The 27,764-nt window shown below is 42.1% G+C and overlaps 1 protein-coding gene across 6 annotated transcripts in view; it reads left to right on the top strand.

The window, feature by feature from the left end:
* ZFC3H1 (zinc finger C3H1-type containing) overlaps nt 1-12,558 on the top strand; it is a 57,991-nt gene extending 45,433 nt beyond the window's left edge. Inside the window, exons 31-35 of one of the 6 annotated variants that reach the window (XR_014026928.1) lie at nt 4,252-4,352; nt 5,784-5,885; nt 6,226-6,517; nt 11,413-11,475; nt 11,602-11,641. Coding sequence is in view for 2 of the 6 variants with exons in the window: in XM_081331189.1 (XP_081187315.1) it covers nt 4,252-4,352; nt 5,784-5,885; nt 6,478-6,517; nt 11,413-11,475; nt 11,602-11,739 (444 nt within the window). In the remaining 4 variants the exon portion in view is untranslated. Of the gene's footprint in view, nt 1-4,251; nt 4,353-5,783; nt 6,518-11,412 lie in introns of all 6 variants that reach the window. The other 5 variants (XR_014026929.1, XM_081331190.1, XM_081331189.1 and 2 more) reach the window with 5 other exon arrangements.
* Nucleotides 12,559-27,764: the final 15,206 nt, after the last annotated feature.

The raw sequence follows: 27,764 nt of genomic DNA, 5'->3' as shown, positions 1-27,764 counted from the left end.
TCAAAATCCACAGTAAAGCACACCTAATGTAAGCAACATTACAAGCAAAGTTGAGATCTTTGATTAGCCAAAATGTTATAAGGACCCATCGGAGCTTGGGAGAGGGCAAAAGAAAATGTGATGCTCAAATCAACACTTTCAGGTGGAATGGAGGAAGAAACGTAATGATGAGGGATCCTTGGTGCTCTCTGAATTTGGTTGTTTTCTTGCAGATATTTCATTACCCAATTAGGTAACATCATCAGTGCTGATGTTTACCTACCCTTAATGAAATGTCTGCAAGAACACAACCAAGCTTAGAGAGTACCAAGGACCCTTCATTTCAACCCTGAGATATAAATATTGTCCTGTATCGAAACTTGATGGTATTATAATAGTTTCAGGTTACTTGCATTGAAAGAGGTATCATGGCTGTATTTTCATTGTGCCTATGGTTCAAATTAACTGAATCAGAATCACCTGCGTTATTATTTATTTATTTATTTATTTATTAGTTTTTATAAACCGCCCTTCTCCCGAGGGACTCGGGGCGGTGTACAGAGGAAGGAATGTATACAGATTGAACAATAAAAATAATAAGAAACACTAATGAAAACAAACTGGGACCCCAATTAACGCTATCATGCCAGGCCGGACTGCTGGAACAGGAAAGTTTTTAAGTCGCGACGGAAGGTACGGAGGTCAGGGGCCATCCGGATTTCGGTTGGTAAGCTGTTCCAGAGGGCTGGCGCACCCACTGAGAATGCCCTCCCCCTGGGGGCCACCAGCCGACATTCCTTGAGCGGTGGCACCCTGAGGAGGCCCTCTCTGTGGGAGCGCACAGGACGGTGGGGTGCTGACATTGGCAGAAGGTGCTCCCGTAGGTAGTCTGGACCCATGCCATGTAGGGCTTTGTATGTCATTGTTAGCACCTTGAACTTCACACGGAAGGCAACCGGAAGCCAGTGCAGCGCACGGAGGAGAGGTGTGATATGGGAGTATCGGGAGGCTCCCAAGAGTGTCCGTGCCGCCGCACTTTGCACCAGTTGAAGCTTCCGAGTGGATCTCAAGGGCAGCCCCATGTAGAGAGCGTTACAATAGTCTAGGCGAGAGGTCACAAGGGCATGGGTGACTGTACGTAAGGAATCCAGGTCCAGATAAGGCCGTAGTTGGCGAACTAGTCGAACCCGGGAGAAGGCCCCCTTGGTCACAGCTCCTATGTGGTCTTCCAGGGAGAGCTGCGAGTCTAGGAGGACACCCAGGTTGCGGGCCCTATCAACAGGGGGAAGTAACTTGTCCCCAATGTTAAGCAGTGGGACGTTCTGAATATCCTGGCTTGCCGGTACGTACAGCCATTCAGTCTTGTCCGGGTTCAGTTGAAGCCTGTTTCTCCCCATCCATTCCCGGACCGCTTTCAGGCAGCGGGACATCACGTCTAGGGCATCACTGATATTGTTTGGAGTTGAGATAAAAAGCTGGGTGTCATCAGCATACTGATGGTACCCTACTCCAAAACTGCGAATGATCTCACCCAGCGGTTTCATGTAGATGTTGAACAGGAGAGGCGAGAGGACCGACCCCTGAGGGACTCCGCAAGCGAGAGGCCTCGGGGTCGACCTCTGTCCCCCTGTCAGCACCGACTGCGAGCGACCCTGGAGAAAGGAGGAGAACCAACGCAGAACCGTGCCTCCCACTCCCAGTCCCCTGAGGCGTCGCAGCAAGATACCATGGTCGATGGTATCGAAAGCCGCCGAGAGGTCTAATAAGACTAGGACAGAGGAATGGCCCCTGTCCCGGGCTCTCCAGAGATCATTCATCAGAGCGACCAATGCCGTCTCCGTGCTGTAGCCCGGCCTGAAACCCGATTGGTACGGGTCTAGATAAACCGCTTCATCCAGGATCTGAGGAAGTTGGTGCGCCACCACGCTCTCAACAACCTTCGCAAGGAAGCGAAGATTGGAGACTGGACGAAAGTTATTCAAAGAGGATGGGTCCAAGGTGGGCTTCTTGAGGAGAGGTCTCACCACCGCCTCCTTCAAGGCGGTGGGGAAGTGACCCTCACTCAGAGAAGCAGAGATGACCGCTAGGAACCAGCCTCGTGTCCCCTCTCGAGCTGCATAGGCCAGCCAGGAAGGGCACGGGTCCAGTAAGCATGTGGAGGAGCTCAACCTTCTCATAATCCTGTCCACTTCCTTAGGAGTTACAGGATCAAATTCTTCCCAGATGACGTCGACAAGACTGTCCATGTCTTGTTCTTCCATCTCAGCCCAGTTGGAGTCCAGGCCAGTTCGAATCCGAGCAATTTTATCCAGCAGATATTGACCAAATTCCTCGGCTCGACCCTGCAAGGGTTCCTCCCTCACCTCTTGGTTTAATAGGGAGCGAGTCACCCTGAACAAGGCAGCCGGGCGATTATCTGCGGACGCGATGAGGGTGGAAAAGTAGTTGGATTTTGCCACCCTTATCGCAGCGAGATAAGACCTGGTGAGGATTCTTAGTCGCAATCGGTCGGATTCGGATCGACTGGATCTCCAACGGCTCTCTAGGCCCCGTCTCCGACGCTTCATCTCCCGGAGCTCCTCGGTGAACCATGGGGCTCGCTGGGATCTGCGCCGGGTCAGAGGCCGCAAGGGTACAACTCGGTCCAGAGCCTCCGTGGCTGCCTTTTCCCAGGCTTCCACTAAGGCATCCGCCGAGCTGTGAGCAGGGGGTGCATGCGTGTCCCTAAGCGCTGCCTGGAACTTATCAGGGTCCATTAGGCGCCTAGGGCGGTACCATCTGACTGGCACCGTGCACCCACGGTGGGGGGTGGCAAGGGGGAAGTCTAGCCGCAGGAGGTGGTGATCGGTCCATGACAGGGGCGTAACAGTTGTGGCACCCCCACCGATATCATCACGCCACCGTCCAGACAAGAACACCAAGTCTGGGTTGTGGCCTCTCTCATGAGTCGGCCCAGAAATTATTTGCAACAGGTCCATGGCCGCCATGGAAGCCATGAACTCCCGAGCCAGTTCGGACGATCCTCCCAGGGACGGTAGATTAAAGTCGCCCAAGACCATGAGTCTTGGGAATTCAACCACCAACCCTGAGAGGACATCGAGTAGCTCGGGTAGGGCCGCCGCTGCACGATTAGGTGGTAGGTAAAGTTGAGATCTTTGATTAGCCAAAATGTTATAAGGACCCATCGGAGCTTGGGAGAGGGCAAAAGAAAATGTGATGCTCAAATCAACACTTTCAGGTGGAATGGATTAATTCCATTCAGGTGGAATTAATTAGGAAGGTTTGCCTTTTAGCAGGATTGGTGTCTATCTACCTTATTTCCTTTTCATCACTGCTGTAGTAGTACATCCGAGAGTTCCTTGGACATTTGTTTGGTCTTTTTATTCTTTTATTTTATTCTTTCCGTCTTCTGCTAGCTATTTTTTTCTGCTTTGTGTTTTTATTTTATTTTCCCCTTTTTATTCCTCTTCACTGTTTGCCATGTACCGATAACCCTGAAGGCACCATTTAATAGGTGCACCAAATACAGTAGTAAGCTGCTGACTATCTAAGGAAATTACTTGCCTCCTTTCTACTTGGAGGAAAGGAAATAACCTTACAAAGCAAGTCATATGCAGTTGGTTTTCAAGACTGAGAATATTTTTGTGTGGTCAGGTATTGAAGCTTGTCCATATCCTTATCTCTTCAGACTGTGCCCAGAAAAATGTTAGTTCCATCTGGGTCCTTGGAGTCTGAAGCTAATAGCAAAGGCATCAGTTCTGTTTCAGAGCTCAGCTGGACCATCATCACATAGCACAACCTTCATCTTGGCTTACTCTTCCTTTATCAAAAGCTAGCAGTTGCAGAGTTTTTTCCATTAAAATCTGCAAAAAATACAAGAATCAACATAATCAGATACCTTCCAATGATGTTACTTCTGATTCTCTCATGATTTGGGCCCAGGAAGGTTTATTGTTTGTTTGCTTGCTTGCTTGAATTATTTTTAAAACTAATAAAGGCAGGATTAACAAACAAACAAATCCCCAATAGAGTTGCTTATGCATGCCAGTCTGAAGCTAGATGGCATGCCTCTCCTTTCTGTGAAACAACTATAGGTAAAGTGATATATGATGGAATATCCCACAATTGTTTTATTTTGATAGGTATCGGTCAGACCAACCTAACTCTGAATTCAAAAGTGTGCATGCTATTTTCTCATTCATTACACTAGAGGACAGGGTTTTAAAAATAAATAAATGGGAGCTTCTAATGTTTTCAAAATCAACCTTTCAGGTTATTTCCTTTTATCTGAGTTGTGTTCCAAAGACTCAGCATTCCAAAGCTTTGGAACGGTTTTGTTCTACCATGCCTTCGAATCCTGGACTGGCATTCAAGTAAGAAATATTACTGGGAGCATCTAAAATTTTATATGCGTGCTTCTTTTTATTCTTTCAAATTCAGGGCAGTGTTGGAAAGAAATTAGGTAAATGAGCTGTGTGAGTAGTAACTCTTACGAAAATTGAACTATACTGAATTTGGTGTGAGATGAAGCTGGCAATAGAAAAATTGATTCTGAAAAGGGTTGGATCAGGCTGGGGGCTATGAAAAAAAACCTGTAGGAGAAGCATTTGGACAACCATTTAAAATACTGGTGACTCTTCCCATCTGCTTTTTCCTCCCTCCCAGTCATCCAATCCAGTGTCCTCAGCCTATATAGAGTTATAGCTTAGAAAGTTTGTTGAAAGGTGAAAATGATCTTAGCATCCTAGTTCCCTAAACATAAATATGGTTCTTAAACTATAAATATTATCCAGCAAGTCTGTAAGAAAATATTGGGCACAGTAATAGTTTAGTGCTTTTTAGATAAACTTGAGCAAATTGTTATGTTAATGTATTTTCCCCATTGCTTTTTGACTTAACTGCACAACCTAGAAGAGGATTTTGGTGGAACCTGATTTCATTTAAAAATCACACAATTAAAAGTTTGTTCAGGAACTAAAAGAAGCAAATACCATACATTGGATTCAAAAACTGACATTAAACTAGGAAATGGATGCAAGCAGATGGCTGAAGAGATGTTTTCATTAGCATTAAGCCAGCCAGCATTTAATGTTTAATAATTTCAGTCTTTTGAGTAGGCCTACCTGTTGTCTATTAATTAACTAATTAATATTAGTAATTGGTATCAAATAGCAAAAACTAATTAATAGGAATCTTAGTAAACAATTTTTTTATCTCTTCATAGAAATGTTTGTTTATTATGCTGCATTTACTGATATTAAAACCAGTGCCCATAGACATACATTGGGACAATTTCTAAGTAATTATCTGCCTGACCAGGTCAATTTTTTCATCCCAGTCTTTTCATTTCATCACTTCTCCATTCATACCAAATTTTCTGTTCAGTTTTCAGAGTTTATTCTAGTAGCAGAGTCCCAATCCCAATATAATTTCTTTCGAAAGAAAAAGAGATAAAAAGGTATATTAATATGTGTTTTAGTAACATGTTTTCTGGAGTAATTTAGCCTGGTGGTTTTAGCTGAAGTTATCCTGACAGTATCAAGCAGTAACAGTGGTTTACCGATAGACCAATTACTGAAGGAAGTTACAAACTCCCCCTTCACTGGAAGTGTTTAAGCAGAGACTGGTCAATCACCTATTGAGCCCTGAGCAGAAATTGGCATCAACCCCCAATACATATCAGTTTGAACCCTCAACTTGTATTTGCATTGGGTTTTCTTTTTCTGGAGATTAAAAAAAAGTTTTATTTAACATGTTGATTTAGCTATTACTACATTTTCTCATATACTTCTTTGTAATTGCAGGTTGCTACAGCAGTATTGGGAAGAAAACAATGTTCAAATTTTGAAACTGCAAGCCAAGATGTTTACATATAATATGCCAACTTGCCTGGCCATCTGGAAAATGTAATTCAACAGTCATACACCTGTTAAGATAGATATTGTTGTAATTTTCATTGTTTAAAAAGGTTTGCTTCATAAAACTGAAATAGCCTTCTAATTAGTTTCTACTAGAAAGGTTTTTCATTGTAATCCAGTTCACACTCTTTGGTTTAGAAATGTACACGATATTAAAGCAAGGACCTTGCTTTCCCATTCAAAAATATTTCAGAAGTAAGTATAATTTGTGTATATAAGTAAGGAAAAAATGATTTATTTCCTTGTTGCTACTTTGGAGTGTTGTACTGTTCAAATTATTGACTTCTGTTTCCTCCTCCTTTCTACCCTCCCCTTTATATCATAATAGCACTATCCAGTGATGATGAACTGATCATTGTCTGCAGTGTTTGTACATAATGGGAACAACTGAAATGTCTTGCTCATGTAAGATGTGTTTATAAAATGGATCTTTTTTGTCTCTTCACTATAGATTGTCATCATTGGGAGTTAGTCTCTATTGCTTTCCAGGATTTTATAGTTTCATTCCATATCCAGTGTTCCTCCCTTCAAGATACTCAGTATTCAGTAAAAATAAATCATTTTTATTTCTTCCCTTCAGAGCCATTGCTGCTGAATGCTTTTTAAAGGGACAAAGAGAGGTATGTAAGGAAAATATACTAAATAGAAATAATTTGAAAATAATTGTTCCCAAGGTTCTTAGTTTGTCTCATCTCTGATATAAATTCTATTAAAAAAGAAGCAGCAGCAATACTGTTAAGAATAAAAAAAAACAATGGTAGTTTATTTTGTAGGGAAAAAGCCTACAGAGCTTGTACTATTGAATACATTTTACACAACAAACCGTGAATTCTGGTTTTGCAAAATATGAATTAATTTGCTCTTCATTCATATGACAGGTAAATAAATCAAGAAGTGAAATAGTTTGATCTGATGTCAAAACTTAATAGCCAGGGCCCCTGGGCCAATCACAGTATTTATTAACTTTTTAGTAATAACTTTACATTAATTACATGTGTTAATTATACTTCTTAATTAATTCCTTAGTCCATAATTCAGACATCAGGTGAAGCTATCCTCTTCCTGGTTTACTTGCTTGAAAGAAGAAAGTGAAGCAGGAGCAGATAAGCTAGGTGTGCATATGTGTACCTAAAACACATTCCAGCAGATTTTTTTAATTTGTTGTTTGCAAACAATCCATTATGTTCATTTGAAAAAGCAAAAGAAAAGGCATGTGGTTCAGTTGCTTCTGTCAGATGCAGTAACACTATACAGTCATGGCCGAAATTGTTGGCACCCCAGAAATTTTTCCAGAAAATCAAGTATTTCTCACAGAAAAGTATTGCAGGAACACATGTTTTGCTATACACAGGTTTATTCCCTTTGTGTGTATTGGAACACAAGAAAAAAAGGGAGGAAAAAAAGCAAATTGGACATAATGTCAAACAAAACTCCAAAAATGGGCTGGACAAAATTATTGGCACCCTTAACTTAATATTTGGTTGCACACCCTTTGGAAAAAATAACTGAAATCAGTCGCTTCCTATCATCAATAAGCTTCTTACACCTCTCACCTGGAATTTTGGACCACTCTTCCTTTGCAAACTGCTCCAGGTCTCTCTTATTGGAAGGGTGCCTTTTCCCAACAGCAATTGTAAGATCTCTTCACAGGTGTTCAATGGGATTCAGATCTGGACTCATTGCTGGCCACTTCAGAACTCTCCAGCGCTTTCTTGCCATCCATTTCTGGGTGCTTTTTTTTTTTTTTTTTTTTTTATTGAAAAGTTTTAAAATACAATTTTCCTTTGAAAAACCCCCCTTCCCCCTCCCTCCTCCCCTCCCTACCTCCCCCCTATCTCCCCCCCTCCCCCTCTCCCTCCTCCCTCCCCTGCCTCCCACCCCTCTACTTCCCCTCCTCCCCCCCTCCCCCCCCCCCGACTTCCCAGAGCAAAATACAAGGTATATATCTAAAAAGCAATCATAAACAATCATATACTAACAATTATAAACTCTAAAATCCATCACTCTCTAGCTTATATAGAGTAAACCAATCCTTAACAATACTAAATATGTATAAAGAACTAAAATAAAAGAAAACTAGCATCATTCCCATCTATGTTCTTCCACAATTCACTATTACCTAGACATATTCTCACTTACACATCACAAGCACCTATCCCTATTAACCTCTCTAGCCAAAATAGGCTATAATAGATAGTTCTTACACAAATTAACCCGCATTAACCCACAAAATTTTCTTCCTCTTCCTCTGTAGTAAATTGTCCATTAATTCCAAATTGAACATTCTGTTACCATAGATATCATCCCAAAACTCTTAAAAACACAGCTACCACTTGACTATAAGTATATTGTGGAAGTTCCATAGATTTCTACTGGTCTTATTTTTTAATCTTTTTTGAGCGTTTTAAGGCAGCACGCGTCACCCTCTGTTCTCTAGGATCATCCAAAAGAGTTGCAGCTTGATCTCCTCCTGTACCCTTCTCGTCTATCTGTCCATCTTCATCCTCTTGATGTTCTCCTTCTCCAGAGCCCTCTGCAGCTTCCAGAAGTGTTGATGGGGTTGCTTTTAAAACATTGTTGTAAAAATCATGCGCTTGCTTCACAGTACCCAAACAGTACCTTTTGCCATCATACATGAAGCTCAACCCAGCTGGGATCTCCCATCTGAACCTTATATCTCTTTGCTTGAGCTCTTGCACAAGAAATATAAAGTCCTTCCTTCTCTTTAAAATCTTTGGAGGAATTTCTTTTAGAACCAAAACTTCTTGACCAGCAATCACAACTTTAGTATCATAGGCAGCTTGTATAACTTCATCTCTAATTTCCCTTTTTACAAAATAAACCACCACATCTCTAGGCAACTTTCTCTGCTTAGCAATCCAGGAATTCACACGAAACACTTTGTCCATGCCTTGTTTTATTTCAGATGCTGGATGGTTCAATACCCCCTCAAAAGCCTCAGAAACCAGCTGCTTTAAATCTTCCTTAATATTCTCTTTTAGGCCTCTAATTCTAACAGCAAACTGCATCTGGTAAAATTGAGCCAAACTCTGTTCGCTATCCATTTTGTCTTTTAAATCTTCAATTTCCAATACTTTTGCTTCTAATATAGCATTCTTTTGAGTCAAGTCTTCCACTTGATCATCCAGCACCTCCACACATTTAGCTACTTTATGCACTGAGGACAAAATGTCTACCTTCATCTCTCTAAGTTTCTGCTCCATCCTTTCTTCCATTCTCTGCTCCAATTTCTCCAATTTCTCCTCCATCTGTGCAAATTTAACACCCATTGACTCCAAAATTAACTGGGTATGTTTTTCAAGATCCTTCGATGTCAATACATCAGGAGAATGCAACGCCTGCAGTAATGATTGTTGTTGCACCGGAGAATTTCCAGCACTCCGAAAAGTTCTAGGGGGAGGTTTAGCCGCCATCTTTTACTTACAATTGTGACGCACTTGCACTTTAAGTTTTAAGCATAGTCCATCAAGCTTGAGAGTAAAATAAAATAATCCTCTTCATCTCTTCACCTTTTCCTCTTGTACCGCTCTGCCTGCTCCTTTAAATCATAGTCCTTTCTTCAGGCAGGGATGGTTCGCAGACGCCTGGCTCTGCTCCAGGAAGTTCGGAGCAGAGACGACGGCCAGCTGGGAGCAACCCAGGCTTCGGGGGAGTTCGATCCTTCAGCCGCCCAAGCTCGAAGCTCAGGCGGCCTCGGAGAACTCTACCCCTACCTGGGGCCTCACCCCCTCCTCTTCTCCCGAGGAGGGGGCTTCAATTTCGCCCGAACAGCTGATCGGCGCTGTTTCGGGCGAAAAAACAAACAGCTGAGCCGCGGGCAGCCAGGGGAGGCTGTCTTCGGCGCCGCGCCGCCAGCGGAAGTCTCCATTTCTGGGTGCTTTTTGACGTATGTTTGGGGTCATTGTCCTGCTGGAAGACCCAAGATCTCGGACGCAAACCCAGCTTTCTGACACTGGGCTCTGCAGTGCGACCCAAAATCCTTTGGTAATCCTCAGATTTCATGATGCCTTGCCCACATTCAAGGCACCCAGTGCCAGAGGCAGCAAAACAACCCCAAAACATCATTGAACCTCCACCACATTTCACTGTAGGTACTGTGTTCTTTTCTTTGTAGGCCTCATTTCGTTTTCGGTAAACAGTAGAATAATGTACTTTACCAAAAAGCTCTATCTTGGTCTCATCTGTCCACAAGACGTTTTCCCAGAAGGATTTTGGCTTACTCAAGTACATTTTGGCAAACTGTAATCTTGCTTTTTTATGTCTCTGTGTCAGCAGTGGGGTCCTCCTGGGTCTCCTGCCATAGCGTTTCATTTCATTTAAATGTCGACGGATTGTTCGCGCTGACATTGATGCTCCCTGAGCCTGCAGGACAGCTTGCATTCCTTTGGAACTTGTTTGGGGCTGCTTAACCGCCCTGAGTCCTCCGGGAAAGGGCGGTATATAAATGTAATAAAATAAAAATAAATAAATTATCCACCATCCGGACTATCCTGCGTTGCAACCTTTCAACAATTTTTCTCTTCCGTCCACGACCAGGGAGATTAGCTACAGTGCCATGGGTTGCAAACTTCTTGATAATGTTGCGCACTGTGGACAAAGGCAAATCTAGATCTCTGGAGATGGACTTGTAACCTTGAGATTGTTGATATTTGTCCACAATTTTGGTTTTCAAGTCCTCAGACAGTTCTGTTCTCTTTCTGTTGTCCATGCTTAGCATGGCACACACAGACACACAATGCAAAGACTAAGTGAACTCTCCTTTTTATCTGCTTTCAGGTGTGATTTTTATATTGCCCACACCTGTTACTTGCCCCAGGTGAGTTTAAAGGAGCATCACATGCTTGAAACAATCTTGTTTATCCACAATTTTGAAAGGGCGCCAATAATTTTGTCCGGCCCATTTTTGGAGTTTTGTTTGACATTATGTCCAATTTGCTTCTTTTCCTCCCTTTTTTCTTGTGTTCCAATACACACAAAGGGAATAAACCTGTGTATAGCAAAACATGTGTTCCTGCAATACTTTTCTGTGAGAAATACTTGATTTTCTGGAAAAATTTCTAGGGTGCCAACAATTTCGGCCATGACTGTATTTCACCACTTTAGTGCCCTTGTGTCCTTTCACGTGCTAATTGGGTTGACTTAAATTCAGTCCCTTTGGCCTTGTGACATCTCATTTACAATATAATTCTACCTATACCTGCTTAGTGAGCTTTATTCCCAGATAAGCCATTTTAAAGGTTTGATGCACAAAGAGAAAAGTTTTTTGTTTTAAAATAAGACAATATGAAGTTTTATTCTAAGATGGAAAATCGTGTTTTTGTATTCATTCAAATATGCTGGATTTAACGGTTGTTTTTTAAAAAATGAGGTTACTAGTCGTTGTGTATAATCAGTGTGATAAACTGATCAAGACAGTTTGATGTAGAGATGAATGAGAAAAATATTTATTGAGTGATAACATCGAATTGTTTTTTTTTTTGTCTCTCCTTTATAGGTCCATCACTTATATCAGAGAGCCTTTCAGAAGTTACCTCTTTGTGCAACCCTGTGGAAAGATGTAATGTTTTCTCCTTACGTTTCAGTTTAAGGTTTCATTTCAATTTTCTGCATATCCCATGTCCATTGATGTGGTGATATTCAAGCTTCTGGCTAAATCTCATGTCTGCTTCCCCGTCTCTTACAGCAGTTCCTATTTGAAGCATCAGAAGGAGGTAAAAGTGATAACCTGAGAAAACTAGTTTCCAAGTGCCAAGAGGTTGGAGTCAGCCTAGATGAGCTTTTAAATTTAAACACTTACAGAACAGAAAGCACGAATCACTGAACGCTGGGCGCAGTCAGTACTAAGTCCTCTCAAATGCCAAAATCATTTTGAAGTGATTCTCCAGGCTGATCTCTGGCTTTAGGCTTGTGTAAAGCAGATGAGCCGTGCTGAGCAGCTCAAGTCTCTTTTGGCTTGCTTTCCTTGAACCTGGAAACAATTAACATGGCGCCTTCTTGGATAAACGATGCCCTCTATGGCCTGCTTCTGGGCCCTGCCAGACTCTCATAACATCATGTACGTAAGTATAGTTCATCCCAATGACAGACATAAAATGTATTAATTTTTTAAAAACTTGCTCCTTTTCATTTTCTTTCGTGCTATTACTGATTTCCCTTGACACTCACACTGATGCCTGAAAGATCTATGTTTGGAGTTAATAATGAGGGCCCTGTTTACATGAAAAACAACTAGTCTGTTTTGTTTTACTTTTTATTTCCCTGTCCTTGTTTCCCAGTCCCTTTTTTTCAGAGATTTGTTTTGATTGCAGGATTTAAACAAACAAACAACCGTTCTTAAGCAAAATACCTGCCATGGCCACAAGTATGATTTTTGTACTTGGAGGCTATGAGAGCTTAATGCCCTTTCTGCATTTTGGACTTGTGGCAGAGACTAAAACTTGAAGAATACAGTTTCTATTACAATGCCAGTGCATCAGAACCTCAAGAGTGATCAATTCTATTATGTGCAATTTTTGTAAAGAAATTTTAATTTATAATAAAAGTTTAACAGTTAATAATATTGAACTGATTTGTATTAAGATACTACACTGTAGTATTACTGTTTATACAAAGATATTTTGAATATACGTTTTTAAAAATCTGTTGTCTTTGTTGTCTTTTACTAGATAGTACAAATGTGGTTTCTGTTTCCATTCTTTTTTTAAACAGCGCACAACAGTGGGACAGCTAACAATCTTTTCAGAGCACAAAGCCATAAATAGTAGAAGTAATAAAATAGTAAAGCTAAAGTAGTGATAAAGATAAAATAGTAAAGATACTACTAGTAGTAATAGTAGTAGCTCAGGCTACTAGACAATTTTCCAGTGGTTTTTTTTATCCAGACTGAAAATATGTACCACAAAAAATATAAGAAACAGTCAAAATGTTTGCATCCTAGAATCACACTGCATTTGTCTTGTGCAGGTTTTAATTACTCTTTTGTGGCCATTCATGATTAGCATACATATATAGAAACCCACTAGCTATTCCCTTTCTGGGTTATCCATCAGTGGTGTCATGTAGACAGCAAAAGAAGTAAATAATATGTAAAAGAAGTTGAATACACAAGGCAAGAGGAAGGAAAAGAGCATTTAGCTAGATTTAGTTTATATCAGCTGCGTTCAATAGCATTCCACACATTTCTATCTTTACAAATCATTCTTGCTTCCACTATGTACACTAAATACATTTTTAAGCTCCTCAATCCTGTCTTTGAGGCTGCCACCAATTCCAGCACTGTCTTCCTCTTCCCCTTGTTCTCAATTCATTCTCTCTCAGGGAATGGAGCTAACCTAATATTGGGTGGGTGGGTGGGTGGGTGGAGAATATTTCATAAGATGGACACTATGGCAGAGAAGGCTTTTGCCGCCTGGGACCCACCAAATGTAGAACACATTACAATAGTCCAATCTGGAGGTAACTAAGGCATGAGTGACTGTGAGCAGAAGGTTCTGTTCCAGGAACAGGCCCTCTTAGTCACAATTGCCACCTCGTCTTGAGAGTCTAGGACAGGGGTATCAAACTCAATTTCATTGAGGGCCGCATCAGCATTGCGGTTACCCTCGGGGGGCCGGGTGGGTATGGCCAGGGTGGGTGTGGCCTACTGGGTAGGCGTGGCTAGAGTGCATATGGCCTACTGGGTGGGCGTGGCCAGCTCTACATCATTCGCATCAAGGCTGCCTATGGGGGCCTGAGCAGTAGTGGGACAGATCTGAGGGTCTCTGGCAGAAGGAGGGTCTCTGGGCCAGGGCCAAGGCAATGGGGGCCGTTCCTTCACTGTTTCCAGGATGGCTTCGCGGGCCACATGGAACCACTTCGCAGGCTGGATCCGGCCCCCGGGCCTTGTGTTTGACATGTCTGGTCTAGGAGGACCCACCCACCCACCCAAGATTATGTATTGTACTGGTCCTAACTGAGGCAGTGCAACTTTATATCCAGTGCATTGCAGATTATCAGATGTATTACCCATGCTTACATGCATCATTCCTTAAGAGTCCTATTTGGGCCAGTGTACCACAAATGGAACCAAAGTCTAATTTTATTGAAGTGTGCTCATGCTTAGTTTAGTTCAATGCAACTAAAATCTCTAGACATTACTTTGCAAACTACTAGCTTGCCTGCATCCCAGCAGCACGGAGATATACAAAGTGTACTGGTATACTCAGCATGGAATTATAGTTAGAAAAAGAGTCCTTTGTTTCATAGCCTGATGATCCAAGTATAGTCCTTTTTGTTTATTGGCAATTGTTTATTAATTTAAACATTCAACAAATATACTTCAGTTAAACTGACTTTATCCAGATTATCCCATCAATTAAGATTATGTGCATAAATGGAATTGTATTTACCGGAAATGTGAATGCAACAGTTAGGGTTAATAAATACAAAGAATTGTAACTTTTCTTCAGGCAACTGAGCCTACTTTATAAAACCTTTGACATCTTATTTCTGTTTGTTCCCAGAGAAACCAGTCTGAATAGTCTCACAAAATACTATAATTTTGATTGGGAACCCATTTAAAACTGGGCCTGCATGTATAAAATTGGTAATGTTTCAAAAGTGAATTTGGTGCAGAAGAATGCCCAAATTCAGTTTGGATATTTTAAGTCCCAACTATGTTACTCTTTCAAGTATCTGTTTCCCTTAATTAAGCCTCCTCCTGAATAAAAATCTTCACAAAAACTGGTGATTATAATGTGAAGTATCACTTGAGCAGATTTTTTTTAACTAAAGCTATCAAGAGTCCATATATTTTTAATAGTTCCATCACCCCAAAAGGTATGTATTGAAGGTGGGGTGGGGGGCATAAACATTAACTTCAAGCACAGGTTGAATGGAAGAGAGAACAAAGGAAAATACTTTTTCAAGCCTGAGAGAGGGTAGTGGAACAGCACCAGTACACACTTGCAATTTTTGAGTAGTATATAACAATGGAGAAATCCTATTAAAAAAAATTCTAAATCTGAAGGAGCTATTGCTGAATATTTATCAAATATAGCTGCCCCCACCTCACAAATGTGACATTTGGCAGCACACAATAAAATCAAAATCGTTATCTAAAACCAGGGGAGAATGCCTTCAAGATCTTAAATATGTTATACAGTGAGAGAGAAAAAATGATTTGATCCCCTGCTGATTTTGTACATTTGCCCACTGACAAAGAATGATCAGTCTATCATTTTAATTCTTAGGTTTATTTTAATAGTGAGAGACAGAATAACAACAAAAACATCCAGAAAAAAACATTTCAAAAAAGTTATAAATTGATTTGCATTTTAATAAGTGAAATAAGTATTTGATCCCCTATCAGCTGGCTCCCAAGTGTCTTTTATACAATGTATTACCTGTATAAAAGACACCTGTCCACAGAAGCAAGCAATCAGATTCCAAACTCTCCACCATGGCCAAGACCAAAGAGCTGTCCAAGGATGTCAGGGAAAAGATTGTAGACCTACACAAGGCTGGAATGGGCTACAAGACTTGCCAAGCAGCTTGATGAGAAGGTGACAACAGTTGGTGCAGTTATTCGCAAATGGAAGAAATACAAAATAACTGTCAATCTCCCTTGGTCTGGGGCTCCATGCAAGATCTCACCTTGTGGAGTTTCAGTGATCATGAGAACTGTGAGGAATCGGCCTAGAATTACATAGCAGGATCTTGTCAATGATCTCAAGGCAGCTGGGACCATTGTCACCAACAAAACAATTGGAAACACAGTATGCTGTGAAGGACTGAAATCCTGCAGCACCCACAAGGTCCCCCAGATTAAGAAAGCACATGTACAGGCCCGTCTGAAGCTTGCCAATGAACATCTGAATGATTCAGAGGAGAACTGGTTGAAAGTGTTGTGGTCAGATAAGACCAAAATCAGGCTCTTTGGCATCAACTCAACTTGCCAGGTTTGGAGGAGGAAGAATGCTGCCTATGACCCCAAGAACACCATCCCCACCATCAAACATGGAGGTGGAAACATGCTTTGGGGGTGTTTTTCTGCTAATGGGACAGGACAACTTCCCATCAAAGGGATGATGGGACGGGGCCATGTACCGTCAAATCTTGGGTGAGAAACCTTCTGTCAGCCAGGACATTGAAAATGGATTGTGGATAGGTATTTCAGCATAGCAATGACCCAAAATACACAGCCAAGGCAACAAAAGAGTGGCTCAAGAAGAAGCGCATTAAAGTCCTGGAGTGGCCTCCAGACGGTAATCCCATAGAAAATCTGTGGAGGGAGCTGAAGGTTCGAGCTGCCTAACATCAGCCTCTAAACCTTAATGATTTGGAGAGGATTTGCAAAGGAGTGGGACAAAATCCCTCCTGAGATGTATGCAAACCTGGTGGCCAACTACAAGAAACGTCTGACCTCTGTGATTGCCAACGGGTTTTGCCACCTAGTACTAAGTCATGTTTTGCAAAGGGATCAAATACGTATTTCACTCATTAAAATGCAAATCAATTTATAGCTTTTTTGAAATGTGTTTTTCTGGGTTGTTGTTATTCTGTCTCTCGCTGTTAAAATAAACCTACCATTAAAATTATAGACTGATCATTTCTTTGTCAGTGGGCAAATGTACAAAATCAGCAGGGGATCAAATATTTTTTCCCTTCACTGTAGCCATTTCACAGTATTCTTAAGTCTGCTGGGAAACCCCCCCCCCCCCACTTTTAAGCGATTTCCAGAAAATAAGTAGAGTTGGAACCAATCTCACCTCAGGGTTATAATCCATAGATGGAATAAAACTCGCATGCTGAGTCCTGTCAGATGGAATGCCTTAGGACAACGGTTCTCAACCTTTTCTTCACCACAGATCCTCTTTAAATATCTTTTGAGCTATGGACCATGGCCCGGAAGACCAAGAGTTAACTCAAGGTTTAAATCATAACATTTGTTCAAGCTTTTGCAGACATCATGACTCCCCAGTGGTCCGCAGACCACAGTTGAGAACCACTGCCTTAGGAGAAGGAATCCTCCTGCCAGACCTGCTAGGATGGTAGATATAACTGGGGAGTGGTGATCCTTCAAGTATGACTATTCAAAACCAATCATCCACTCATATTTTTAACAGCAGCTGCAAAAAAATGCAATCGACTTGTAATATACCGTAGTTAATACATATCAATTTTAATTGAAATTGATTTTTTAGCACAACTGGTACGCCTTTCCTAACATATCCTGAAGTAGTGTGTTGACAGTAGAGAGCAGTACTTGGGGCTTCCTATTCTATGCTACACTTTCCTTCACTGTTCCCCTGTAATTTACTTACAAAAAATCAAATACTCGTAGAGTGGTATATTCCTACACAGGAGAAATCTCATCTTACATTCAAAGGTCGTCTTTAAAAAAAAAAGGTGTTTAAAATCCCAATAATGTACCAAGTCATCTCTCAAGGGATGCTATTCCAGAGAAAGGTAATTATACAATTGATTATTAGCAAGGGAGCTAGTATAGCATTACGTATAGTCCCATTGTAAGTAGAAATAAATACCAGAAACTGTTCTATGTGTATCTTAGTTGGGTTGAAAGCTGTCTAAGAAAATTTGGATAAAAATTTTATTGATTAAATTTCACAAAACAGATGTGTTTTCTGGTGTCTTTCAGATTTTACCTTTGGCATTCCTAACAGAATTAGAATTTCTGGTTTGTTTCTGGTAGTGTAGAAAAGATATTGAAAAAGTATTTTGAAGATACCAAAATACACTTTAAAAAACTAGAATTATAAAATAAAAATGGAGGATTTGGATAATAGAACATCCTTGGAAAAGTGTATTTTTACTTATTTATATCCTGCCTTTATTTGTATAAATAACATCATAAACATAACCTTTCTCTTTCCTCCTATTTTCTCCACAATAACCTTGTGAGTTGGTCTGAAAGTGACTGGTTCAAGGACACCCAGACATCTTTCAGGCCTAATGCGGGACTAGAACTCATAGTCTCCTGGCTTCTAAGCCAGCACCTTACTCCAGACCAAATTGGCTCTGTATATTTTTTCAGGGACTAGTCATGATAATGAGGTCTGACATGGTGCCAAATACTGTAGCCAGTTTGATCTAGTGGTCAAAGCACCAAGCTAAAAAGCAAGAGACTGTGAGTTCATCTTAGCCATGAAAGCCAGCTGGGTGATCTTGGGCCACCCTCAGCCCAACCCACCTCATGGGGGTTTGGGGAGTTGTGGGGAAAATAGGAGAAGGAAGGTATGTTGGATATGTTTGCTGAGTTATTTGTAAAAATGATAAAGGTGGGTTACAAATAACTAACATGACATTAGGCATATATCTCTACATGGGCTAGTTCTTCGTATGCTGGCAAATTTAACCCTATACAATATGGGGGGAGGAGTATTAATTGAAATTGGGCAAAAAATGAGAAAAGAGAAAAATTCAGGTTTAGTTTAGTTTAGTTTAGTTTAGTTTTATTGAATTTTTATACCGCCCTTCTCCCGAAGGACTCAGGGCGGTGAACAGGGCATATAAATAGAAATACAAAAGTTAAAAAAGGATTAAATTATTGCCCGATTAAAACAATCATAGTATAAAAAACATTAAAACCCTAACATTCCCCCCATCAGGCCAGGCCAGCTTGTTCGAATAGATGGGTCTTTAACCCGCGCCGGAAGGAGCGAAGATCCGGTACCATCCGGAGCTCAACCGGCAGTTGGTTCCATAAAGCCAGGGCGCCCACAGAGAAGGCCCTCCCCCTGGGGGCCACCAGTCGGCATTCTCTGACCGGAGGCACCCTGAGGAGGCCCTCTCTGTGGGAACGCACAGGGCGGAGGGGGGTCGACGCCGGCAGCAGGTGGTCCCTGAGGTATTCCGGACCCATGCCATGTAAGGACTTAAAAACCATCACCAAGACCTTGAACCTCACCCGGAAGACAACTGGTAACCAATGCAGCTCGCAGAGCAAAGGTGTAACATGGGAGTACCGGGAAACTCCCAAGACAACTCTCGCGGCCGCATTCTGTACCAGTTGGAGCCTCCGAGTGGTCTTCAAGGGAAGCCCCATGTAAAGAGCATTGCAGTAGTCCAGACGAGAGGTCACGAGCGCATGAGTGACCGTACACAGGGCATCCCGGTCCAGATAGGGCCGCAACTGATGCACCAGGCGAACCTGAGCGAAACCCCTTTAGTCACGGCTACTACGTGATCTTCTAGAGTAAGCCGTGAATCTAGGAGGACTCCCAAGTTGCGAGCCCTATCCACGGGGGGTAAAAACTCACCCCCCCATAGAAAGAGATGGAACATTTTGAATGTCCCGGGATGCCGGAATGCACAACCACTCAGTCTTGTCAGGGTTGAGCTGAAGTCTGTTCCTCCCCATCCAGACCCGAACCGCCTCCAGGCAACGGGACATCACAGCAAGGGCATCACTGGGGTGGTTTGGGGTCGAAATGAAAAGTTGGGTATCATCGGCGTATTGATGATACCCAACTCCAAAACCAAGAATGATCTCACCCAGCGGTTTCATGTAGATGTTGAACAGGAGAGGCGAGAGGACCGACCCCTGAGGAACTCCACAAACGAGAGACCTAGGGGTCGACCTCTGCCCTCCTGCCAACACCGACTGCGAGCGTCCCAGGAGATAGGAGGAGAACCACTGAAGAACTGTGCCTCCCACTCCCAATCCCCTGAGACGCCGCAGCAGGATACCATGGTCGATGGTATCGAAAGCCGCCTAGAGGTCTAATAGGACTAGGACAGAGGAATATCCCCTGTCCCGGGCCCTCCAGAGATCATTCACCAGAGCGACCAATGCAGTCTCCGTGCTGTACCCAGGCCTGAAACCCGATTGGTGCGGGTCTAGATAATCCGCTTCATCCAGGACCAGAGGGAGCTGATGCGCCACCACACTCTCAACAACCTTCGCAAGAAAGCGAAGGTTGGAGACTGGATGAAAGTTGTTTAACACAGCTGGGTCCAAGGCAGGCTTCTTGAGGAGAGGTCTCACCACCGCCTCCTTCAAGATGGTGGGGAAATTACCCTCACTCAAAGAAGCAGATATAACTGCCTGGAACCAGCCTCGTGTCCTCTCCCTAGCTGCATAAGCCAGCCAAGAAGGGCACGGGTCCAATAAACATGTGGTGGAGCTCAACCTCCCCATAATCCTGTCCACTTCCTCAGGGGTCACAGAATCAAACTCCTCCCAGATAATAAGGTTGATAATCACATAAAGGATCTGCCTGAAAAAAGTAGTCATCACATTTCAATCAGCTTAAATTACAGAGTCAGCACAGGTAGGAAAGGTAAAGTCAGAACAGTAGACCTGTCACAATGCTATTCTTTGCAGCATTGTTGGTAATGTAAAAGCAGGTCCACATGCCACACCAAAATTTGTGCAAGGTGACAAGATATGCTAAGAAATGGAGCTATATTACCTTTCAGGGTTGTTACCAAAAATAGAAAAAGGTTGCTACATACATTATGTTTAGCTCCTGTACAATATAGTAGAATCTAAGAAACAAAAATTCAGATCATTTTCAAGATCACTTAATCCTTTCTTGTTTGATTTTTAAGTCATTGGAGAAAACAACTCACAGTTGTAGAAAAGTTGAAAAAAATCAAGTGCTAATTTTCAAAAACAATTTTCTTTGCCAAAGATAATTCAGGCTTACATTCTTAAATAAAGGGCTGTGTCCTGATTTGGGTTTCAAGTAAAGTAGAAAGATTTGGTGGGCAAGGTTTTTTTTAGAACTTATTGCACTTGGGGATATATTAACTCCTGCCTATCTTGTACAATAAAGCAAGATTATTTGTAACTGAAATCAGTCTTTGTGCAATTGTTGTCAAAGAGCTCTGTGATTTATTTACTTTTCCACTGAAGGGAGTGTCATCTCAGATCATAAAATCCTTTCATATTTGCACCTGTTGATGTGGAGCAAAATTGACCAAGAAGCATTTAAGAGTTTTCCTTTGTTTCCCAGGAAACAGTAGAAAATTTCTAGCTATACTCTTGCAAGTGTTATTTCATTTTTAAACACATTCATCATTTAAAAAACAATATTGTATGTGCTGAAAAAAATTATAACTTTATTGTTAATATAGCATTGATATATACCGAGTAACTTATTACTCAGTATACAGCCAATGTGAAATGAAAGCACCATACTTAAAAAAACAAAAATAAAAATGTATTTCAAATATAAAAGTCTGCAGCAGAAAAATCAAGGAAAGCACAGAAAGCTAGTATGTTATTAAATATTACAGTTAAAAATATTAATACTCACAATTTTCAAAGCCTGGAAAATCACACATAAAATGCCAACCAAGCTGTTCTATGTCAAGGGATACTACCAAGACACTCTTTCCAAAATAGCCACTATTTCAAACCTAGAACAAACGTTTTACTTGAGAAGAAGTTATTTCTTTGATAATTGACCTGATGTTGGATTAACATTTTAAAGTGGCCCAGAAAGAAAGTGAAAAGATAGGGGCCTTCTCAAGAGGAAAGTTGAATGTCTTCAAATTCTCTACAAATTTGAATACAAACTTTATGTATGGTTGTTTTCAGTTTGATGATGACAAAATAATTAGTTCTTTGGTTAAAATTTTATACCGCCACTTTTGGCAGGAATAGCAGTTTTCAAATATTTCCTTTTGCTAGCTTACAATCAATTCTTGCTTTCTTATTTTCAGCCCCCCCCCCAACTTTGCAGAACTTTTCTAGCTCAGAATAAAGGTTTTGAATGGCCTTCACAGCCCCCAAATTTGAATATGAGAGGAATATAAGAATATAAGATAAGATAATCTTTATTGTCATTTTTTACTTTGGGCACAATGGCACACATTATTATTATTATTATTATTATTATTATTATTATTATTATTATTATTATTATTATTATTATTATTATTATTATTAATTTGACTTGTCCTATTCCCATAGGACTCAGGGCGATTTACAGGGCAATTAAAACCATACAATACAAAAGTTAAAATAAATTTAAAATAATTAAATTTAAGCCCAAAAGTTAAAACTTTAAAACCCAATTAAAAACCCCTCAGTCTAGGCCAGACAGCTCAAAGAGCCAAGTTTTTAGGTCCCGGCGAAATGAACGGAGGTCGGGGGCAGTCCTAAGTTCCATAGGAAGTTGGTTCCAAAGGCAGTGGCGTAGCGTGGGTTGTCAGCACCCGGGGCAAGGCAAGTAATTTGCGCCCCCTAACCTGTGGATTTTAGCACTCGAGTCTCTTCCACTAGCTCAGGAATTCTGGGAGTTGAAGTCCATGAGTCATAAAAGAGCCAAGGTTGCCTACCCCTGAGTTAGGTTCAAGGCAAAAAAGGGTCTCTGGAGAAGAGGGAAAATGCTAGTTTAAAACTGAAACAAGGCAACTTTAAGGTGCCTCAGCTGTGTTTTAGGATGAGACAAAGAGAGGACATGGCGTTGAAAATGGTTAATGGGGCATGTTTGTTCCACTCTTAGTGGACGTCAGGATAAACCCCACGAGAGAATGACCTTACAACAGATGTGAATAGGCTTGGACTACGTTTGTAGATTGAGTGCATACATCACATGGAGCGATGATGGGCTTCATCAAGATTTATGATCCCACAATTGGCTAGTTTTCTCCATCTTGTCCTAAACCCTGGATACCAACCACGGTTTATGGCTTAGCATGTGGCGTGGGGTTGACCCAACATGTTAGGCGACAAACAATGACTTCCAACTTACAATGCCTCAGCTTCCCAAGGTTATTCCAAAGCCGGAAAAGCCAACCAACCCACCCTGCAGCTTTGCCTGCTTAGGCTGAACCCCAGGAATTCATACTTGCTGCGGCGCCCGACCTATTTTCTGCCCAGACGCTGCTTATCCAAGCCAAGCCGCCTCCTTCTCTTTGGCACCTCACCCCAAAGATTCGCCGGCCTGGCTGGAAACTCTCGCTGCTGGCGACGTGTGTCGGGGGGGCGGTCCCGATCGCCGATGCACGGTTGGATCGGCAACCTGCCGACGCAGCTTTCGTTCCAGAGCAGGGACCCCCGGAGAGACGCTGCAGCGATCCTCCCCCAGCGGGAAATCCACCCTCTTTCAAGCCCTGCCGCGCCCCCCCCGCCTTTGGCAACCCCGGGAGCGCCTTGGGAGAGCCTCCGCAGCGGAGCCCCGGGCTTGCAGGAGGGCCGCGCTCTGTGCACGCTCAGGAGCCGCCTTCTCCTTTGCGGGGGGGGAGGAGGGAGAGAAGGCTTCCGTCCAGCGCCGGAGCGAAGGCGGAGTGGCCCGAAGGAGGAGTCACGCTGTGTGGTTGTGTGTTTGTGTGTGTGTGTGTGTGTGTGGCGTGCCGTGGGGCGTCAGGCCCTTCCCGGCTGGGGCTCCGGTGCCTCCGCCGTGCCGGATCCCGGCACCGTCGAGCGCGCCCCCCCAGATGTTGCGCCCGATGCGGCCGGCCCCCCCTGCACCCCCCACGCTACGCCACTGTCCAAAGGGCAGGTGCACCCAGAGAGAAGGCCCTCTCTCTGGGAGTCACCCACCGGCAATCCTTCACTGGCGGTACCCTAAGAAGGCCCTCCCTGTGGGAGCGCACAGGACGATGGGGAGTTAAAGTCAGCAGCAGGTGTTCCCTCAGATAATCCGGACCAAAGCCATTTAGGGCTTTATAGGTCATCACCAGCAAAAATGAAATTTAGTTGCCTACTCTCAAAGTGAAACACATACATGACACACACCTAAATCATACTATGAACAACATATGTGTAGACCCACACCCCTACATATACATAACAATAAAATATTAAATATTGGCCAACTTGAATATATAACGGAAGGAGGAATCCTGAGAGTTCACAAGGTTACTGCTGTATGGAATGAAACTATGGCTGAATCTGGATGTTCTGCTACAGATACCATGAAGCCTCCTCCCAGAAGGTAACAAGGAAAACAGGTTGTGAAGAGGATGAGTAGTGTCCCAGATAATCTTACGGATCCTGTTCAAACAACGCTTCTGTGCTATGTCCTGGATGGGAGGGAAGGAATTGCCAATGATCTTTTCGGCCATCCTCACCACTCTGCACCGCCTTCCTGTCTGAAGCAGTGATGCTTCCAAACCAGACTGTGATGCTGTATGATGTGAGGAAATTTAAAACATACAATACATCAGAGTTCTCCAACCTTTCCGGCTTTGTGGATCGGTGAGGTGGGGAAGGGGATGGTTCTGCGCGAGCAGCGGGCAAGCACACATGTGCATGCAGCTCCATTTGCACAAGCAACGTGCACTTGTGCCCACCAGGTCTTGAATGCTCTGTGGAAGGTTAGAGTGGGGACCTGTCAGCCCCCCAGGAGGGAGTATTCCAGAGGGCAGGGGGATGTAACAGAAAAGGCATACTTTTTCATATCAAGCTACCAATCCGTTTGTTCTGTTCCTATTCCAAATCTGATAAAATTGTTCTATTGTGCTTCCAGTGTGGACTCAGTAATTTGTTCGCAAGCAACATTATTCATTTTGAAGATTCTAGGTTATTAACCTCTTTGACAGAGGGGTGTAGACAACTTTTACTCCAAAGGGCATGGCTTATTTTGTTATTTCTTTAACTTATTTGTCTTACTGATGCTAGGCGGAAACTAATAGTATTCTGAAATGCTTTGTTTTTGTACTTCAGCGTAAGATTTCTAGAGGTAAAAAAGCATGGACTGGCCAATGTTCACTTCACAGATATTAAGAAAACTAAGAATATAAACCCCAAGGTTGGGCACTTGTTTTACCCCAAAGGAAAATTCTTCCTCTGCAGCATCTAGTGAGAACTATAGGACTACAGCTGAAATAGATAGCATAGCCAGAATAAAACTCTAGACCGAAAGAAACTGAATTGTATCATTATTGCACTTAAGATTCTGCTTTCAAAATATTATGTACTGTAGTGTGACTTCCTGCAGAGTATCTGGGCTTTTTGCAAAGGGAAAAGATTTACAATTTCATTTGTTCTAGTGCCTAGAAATACACATCTGAACAGAAATGATATCATCTCATGTCAATACAATTACATGCTTACATAATGTCTAATACAAATATATAAACTGAGGCATTTAGAAGATGCAATTATGCACACGTAGTCAATCTCCCTGCACTGAAGATATCCATGAATATACTAAACCAAGGGAATGTTACATGTTCAGATGCAAGGTGACCTGTTATGTAGACCACAGGCAATTGAGCAGGGCAGCACTACAATGTGGCTGTATATATGATGAGATTGTGGATCCTTGTTCCGGTGGCGACGCGACGTCGAGGACAGCCGTTTTCGGGCTGCCCGCTCCACAGCTGTGTTTTTCCATCGTAAACAGCGCCGATCAGCTGTTTAGATGGATTTGAAGCCCCCTCCTCGGGAGAAGAGGAGGGGGTGAGGCCCCAGGTAGGGGTTGAGCTCTCCGGGGCTGCCTGAGCTGAGAGTTTGGGCGGCTGAAGGATTGAGCCCCCCCGAAGCCTGGGTTGCTCCGAGCTGCGCAGCGCCCCTGCTCCAGGATTTATGGAGCCAGGGCCAGGCGTTAGCAACCACCCCTGCCAAAAGGAAATACTTTTGATTGTCAAGATGCAGGCAGAGCGGTACAGGAGGTCAAGGTGATGTGGACTCTTATCTTTACTCTCTAGCTCAATGGATTTTATAGCTTTAAAGTGAAAGTGCGCAATAAGTGAAAGTGGGGGAAGATGGCGGCTAAAACTTCTAAAGCTCTTCGGAGTGCGGGGTCTTCCCTGGTGCAACAGACCTCATTGCAAGCTTTGCTTCCTCCTGCACCTCCTCCGGCATTGACGCTTAAGGATTTACATAGATGCTCTTGGAAAGCATTCACAATTGATGTCTGACATGATGGATGAAAAGTTGAAAAAGCTGGAGGAGAAAATGGAGGAGAAATTGGAGAAATTGGAGAAGAAGATGGAAGAGAAGTTTAGAGCAATGAGGGTGGACATGTTGTTTATGATTGAATCTGTAGCTGAATGTGTGCAACAGCTGGATGTAAAAGTGAAGGATCTCAGTCAAAAGAACTCTATATTAGAAGCAAAGGTATTAGAAAATGAAAATATAAGGGATAAAATGGACGGAGAATTGAGCCTTGTTCAGTATCATCAGATGCAGTATGCTATTAGAATCAGGGGTTTAAAGGAGAATTGTAAAGAAGATTTAAAGCAGCTGATTTCTGAGGCTCTGGAAGGGGTATTGGGCCAGCCAGCATCTGAAATTGAGGGAAATATGGACAAAATTTTTCGTGTAAATTCATGGATTGCAAGACAGAGGAAGTTACCCAGAGATGTGGTGGTCTATTTTACAAAGAGAGTAATTAGAGATGAAGTCATTCAAGCTGCTTATGATACTAAATTGGTAGTGGCTGAGCAAGAAGTCTTGGTTTTAAAAGAGATTCCTCCGAAGATTTTAAGGAGAAGGAAAGATTTTGCATTTCTAGTACAGGAACTTAAGAAATGTGATATTAAGTTTAGATGGGAGATTCCAGTTGGACTGGTGGTGACGCATGAAGGTAAAAGACATCGTCTGGTTACTGTGGCCCAGGCACGTGATTTTTATAGCAATGTGTTAAAAGCAACCCCCCTATCATTTTTGGAAGCTGTAAAGGGATACGGCGAGGGAAAGCTTCAAGATGTTGCAGATAGACAGATAGAGGACAATGGTGTTGGAGGGGATCAAGATACAGTTTCATCGGATGTTGCAGGAGGCCAGAGGATGACGCGTGCCGCCCTAAGAAGAGCGAGACGAGAGCAAGAGCAAGACCAGCAGAAAGTTATGGAATCTCCAAAGTGTACTTACAGTGAAGCTGTGGGAGGGGCGTGGTCCAAAGAAGTTTTGGGGGTCATGACAGACGTGCTCCAAAAGCTTTGGAGCGTTAAGATTGGTGATTAAATTTTTAAATTAGAATGTCAATGGATTAAATTTATCATAGAGGAGAAAGAAAGTTTTTTTTAAAATATTTAACACAATTTAAGATTGATGTTATTTGCTTGTTAGAAAAGTATATTAGGGTTATGGACTAAAAGTATGTGTTGAACTAAGAATGGGTATGCAAGCTCCTAATTAACAACAAGTTGTCTTACAGACTGCCTAAACTTTTTTTTTTTACTCTTTTTATTTGAACTCAAGGATGATTTGGAACTGTGAGACATTTGGCGTGATACATGCAAGAACTATTTTTGATCATAGTTTAGTTTGGTTGGAGATTATTAAGGTTAATAGAGATAGGTGCTTTTGGCGCGTAACTGAGAATTTGTTTAGAAATTAGAGAAAGGTTGGAGAATGTAAATAGTAGGTGAAAGTTTTTTTTTCTTTTTTTTGAAATTAATATGAATAAGGACTGGGATTAAGAAAATCTATTTTGAGTAAAGCTCTTTTTTTGTTTTCCTCTTTTTCTTTTTTACTTTATTTGTAATATCAATATTGTTTGTATTCATTTTATATGAGCTAGAGGGAGATAGAATTAATAGTTTATTGCTGATAACATAGGGGTGCTTATGTTTGTTTTTTGATTTTATACCCTGTATTTAGCTCTGGGAAGTCGGGGGGGGGAGGAGGGAATGGGGGAGAGGGATAGGGAGGGTTAGGTAGGGGTGGGGGAGGGGGGGATTAAAGTTAAAATGTATTGTAAAACTTTTTAAATAAAAAAAAGAGATTGTGGATCCTTGAAAATTCTTTTCATTTTCAGGAAGTTTAGAATTGTTGTGCAGTCTTTGCATTGAAGTAAAAATGTGAGGGAACAAATAAGATATGTTTTCTTGCTTCTGAGAGCTTCCAGTCATGTACTTGTTAGAAAACATTCTCCCCATAGAGGTGAACAATATACTAGTGTAATGCATATGTTGGTGGTGTCTTTAAGGAAATTTTTT

Source organism: Vipera berus, assembly GCF_964194415.1.
Source record: "Vipera berus genome assembly, chromosome: 6".
NCBI classification, from domain to species: Eukaryota; Metazoa; Chordata; class Lepidosauria; order Squamata; family Viperidae; genus Vipera; species Vipera berus.
This window is presented reverse-complemented; position numbering and strand designations above follow the sequence as displayed.